This window comes from Eschscholzia californica, unplaced genomic scaffold, assembly GCF_041429995.1.
Source record: "Eschscholzia californica isolate CP2 unplaced genomic scaffold, dmEscCali1.0.p SCAF_6, whole genome shotgun sequence".
Lineage (NCBI taxonomy): Eukaryota > Viridiplantae > Streptophyta > Magnoliopsida > Ranunculales > Papaveraceae > Eschscholzia > Eschscholzia californica.
Window position 1 is genome coordinate 8,560,067 of NW_028238483.1, and position 4,131 is coordinate 8,564,197.

Here is a 4,131-nt window from a genome sequence, read left to right on the forward strand (position 1 = left end):
ACTTTTAATAGTTTTTTTTTTTATTTCTATTAAGTGTTCTTTAGTTTAGGTAGTTTCTTAGTTTCTTGAGATTCTAGTATTTTATTTTCCTAGAAGTTGTTATTTCGAAGTTGATTAGGTTCAGACAACCCTAAGGCTATATAAAGGGGATCAAGTAGTTATTTTATTTATTCAGTTTATCAATAAAATTCAAGGATTTAGTTTAATCTTGTTAGTCTTATTCTATAAGTCTTAGACGAAGATTTAAAGGTTTTTTCTGAGTTTTCCTCTGCGCTAGTTTTACAAACCAAACCACGTAAATCTATTTATGTTATGTGTGATTGTTTATTTTGATTATACTTTTCATGGTTTACTTGATTTCGTCACAACAAAAATTTGTTATAAAAGTTGTTACAGAGGCGCCCACTTAATCTTTCTAAACTACATACACCATCTTGACACCACTGAAATTTAAGTTCCGCTGTAATAAGGTTATCTAATGGACTAATACATTTTACATTCATCGGGGATATTTGTTATCAATTTGAACGTTAGAATCAAACTATGTTTCTCCTTTTTCCGAGGGACCTAACTGATGCAGGGAGATTTTCGAAAAATAAATCAAGATTCTTAGATATCTAATAATCTAGTTATTTTAGTAGTTCCATATTTTGGGTTTAGCAAACCCTAATGCTATATAAAGGAGATCCAGTAATTGTTTAATGCATTCAGTTTATCAATAACAATTCAGTTTTTAGCTTAATCTTGTTAGTTTCCGTTTTCTAAGTTTTAGACGAAGATCGAAGGCTTTTTGAGTTTTCCGCTGAGTTATGTGTGATTGTACAAACCAAATCACGTAAATCTATTTGTGTTATGTGTGATTGTTTATTTTGATTATTGTGAGAATAACTCCACATGGGAGAAGGGTATCTAGCAACCAACAATATAATGTCTAGGTCCTCTCCACTCAGTGGCGAGGTCAGATGAGTGGGGGCACTTTTTTGTTATAGTTACTGAAAGAATTTCATAGTATCCGATCAGGCTAGAATCAAAAAATAAATTTTCAACAAAATGTTATTTATAGTTTAAATATTTCATGGTAATTTTGATGTACAACAAGTAATCTCTAATTTTCTCATCAATATGGTTTGGGAATATTTCCCCCAATTGCATTCCCAAAAAATATTCAAATAAAAAACAAAGGAAGGGATGAAGAGATAGTGGTGATGATAAAGAAAACGATGGTGGAGATGATGGAGAGCAAGTGATCGTAATGGGAAAAAAATAAAGATAAACTTTTCATTCTAATAATATGTTTACTATAACAAACGTGTAAAAAAACAATCTTGAAGTCCAAAAACAATCTTATTAAGGTGGTCACTTTGAGGAGGCCAAAATTTAATTAGTTCCAAACAATAATTTCAACTAACGTAAATAGTAGACATTCTACGAAAAAAGTGTAAGTAGTGGAAATTTAAGAAAAAAAGGTGTTGTGTGTGGGTCGATACCAGGACCTCCACTATGTAATCTAAGCATTTCACCACTTGAGCTAGAGAAGAGTTCTATTTAAAAAGTGGGACTATAGATACATAATATACTGACAAGTGCAATTTAACACATACGAGTCACATTAGGGTCGTGGGGGCACGCGCCCCCACGGGCACTTATGTGGGCTCGCCCCTGACTCCACTCATTGCCAATTGATTTTGAGTTGGATGACCACAAACTTAACATGGTATAAGAGCTAGGCCTGCACGTGATAGGCTTAACAGCCACACGTGCTCCACGTCACTTGAAGAAAAAAAAAACACGTATTAGGCTAACCACGCCACAAGTGAGGGGGCGTGTGAGAATAGTCTCACATGGGAGAAGGGGTACCTAGCGACCAAAAATATAGTAGTGTTTAGGTCCTCTCTACTCATCACCAATTGGTTCTGAGTTGGATGACCGCAAACTTAACAATTATACTTTTTTTGGTTTACTTGATTTCGTCACAACATACATCTGCCATAAAAGTTGTTACAGAGGCACCCACTTCATCTTTCTAAACTACATACACCATCTTGACACCACTGAAAGCTCAGCTGTGATAAAGAGTATGTTATCTAATAGACTAATACATTATACATTCATCGGAGATATTTTTTTTTCAATTTGAACATTGGAATCAGACTATGTTTCCCCTTTGTCTGAGGGAGCTAACCTTGTTCAATTCAAGAGCAAGATGAATCTTCAGATTTTTGTCATCGAGTTCTTGGATTTAGACAAAGTTTGTACAAAACCAGCTGGTTCCTAGTGAATAAGTTATGAAGTTTTAATTTGGTCTTAAGTAGCTTTCTAAGTTTTAGAATTTAAGTGATACATTGGAGATGCTCTAGAATGTCACGTTCAAACCTCCAAAACTTGGTTACTCAAGATTGTTATCTGTTTTATTTGGTCATTGATTGATCAGTAACCTTAATGGTCAAGAAAATTAAAAGCAAGATACAATTTCATTGGACCCCAATTGACTTTGGTAACTGAGAGAACCCTTCCAAGCGTTGACAATACCTTTTATTTTATTTTTTGTAGAGACCCTAGCCCCAATGAGAAGGCCGATCAAGTTGACTTGTGAAGTGAGAGATTAGATCCTAAAGAAGAAAAGCTCAATTTGACCAAAATGTACTTTGTTAGATAGTGGCGATCATCATCGAACATGGGTACCACTTTTCACTTTAAAATATTTTCATACACCAAAGTCTTCCAAATCTTCCTTCTTTTTTTAATAAAACATACATCAACATATATATATATATAGACTTTACAACTGTTATTGTATGCACAACAACCTCTCCTTCCTCTCCCAAGAAGTTATTTTCATGTCTACGCTCCACCCCCAAAAGCTTTGGCTCCATGGATTCATAGCCATCCTAATAGTTTTCTTCAATGTTGTTGCAAGTCCTACAAATGCAGCTTATGTAAGCCTTGCAAACCAGTTCTTAATTCCCCATAACAACGTTCGTCGAGCATTAGGTTTACGACCGTTGGTATGGGACGCTCGTTTGGCTAATTATGCACAAAACTATGCCAATAGTAGGAAACGAGACTGTGCATTGATTCATTCAAGTGGACCATTTGGTGAGAATATATTTTGGGGTAGTGGGTGGGGATGGACACCGGCTCAAGCAGTTGGGGCTTGGGTTGCCGAAAGAAGATGGTATAATCCTTATGCTAATTCTTGCTTGGGGCAGCAATGTGGTCATTATACACAAGTAGTATGGCGCGGTACAAGAAGGTTGGGGTGTGCACTAGTCAATTGCTATAACGGAAGGGGTGTGTTTATCACTTGTAACTACGACCCAGCTGGTAACTATTATTCCGAGAAACCTTATTGATGATGGAGTCTAGTTTGTTTTGAGTGATTGAGTGAATTTCTTGTTTATTTTTCTTGTCATCGAAGGCAAAGCTAATGCTTATCTTTTGAGCTTTATCGATCTACTAAACAAAGTTGATCAATCTTTGCCCATCTCTAAATGGGGGTTTTTCTCTTTATGTGTTTATGTATTAAGCTCTCGGTATTCCTCTTGGCGATCTTCTCTTATGTCCTTACTTTTATTTGTAATTAGGCATTAGCTCTATTACAAAAGTAAATAATGTAAAAGTTTGTATCTTTTTGATGAGAGATAACGCCTTTGATCTATTGAGTGGCGCATATAAGTTGTTATCAATTTGCATGGGCACATAGTGCTATTAATTCAAAGATTATTTTCTTTTTGCCTCCTAACTTTTGGCTGCGACTTTGGGAAATAAAGAAAAGTCTCTAGGACATAAAGACTTAGTCAATCAAGATTGATTTAGGAGACATATTCATTTTTTAGCCCAATAATTTACTAAGTTGTCTGACATAGTTTACTTCTTTGACTCCCATTATGTAAGCTCAATATATTTTACTACTATTTAGACTTATCTTTGTTATCACAACATCAATATTATATATGTATCATCTAGAATAATTAAGATCGTTCTCTCACTTGTTTGTGACTGTATACATGTAAATAGTATGCACATTATCACTTTAACTACGATGGTATTGATACGTGATTTCAGGTTGTTATGCTCTTTATAAAAAAGTATTTTTCGGTTACACATTTTCCGAGCATATTTTGAAAAGGT

At 34.8% G+C, this 4,131-nt stretch overlaps 1 protein-coding gene across 1 annotated transcript; it reads left to right on the forward strand.

Annotated features, from left to right (window-relative positions):
• Positions 1–2,792: 2,792 nt before the first annotated feature.
• Positions 2,793–3,656, forward strand: LOC147531574 (pathogenesis-related protein PR-1-like). The gene has a single exon (XM_086648086.1). The coding sequence runs from the start codon at positions 2,796–2,798 to the stop codon at positions 3,351–3,353; it is 558 nt and encodes a 185-aa protein (XP_086504212.1). The 5' UTR covers positions 2,793–2,795; the 3' UTR covers positions 3,354–3,656.
• The last annotated feature ends 475 nt before the right edge of the window (positions 3,657–4,131 follow it).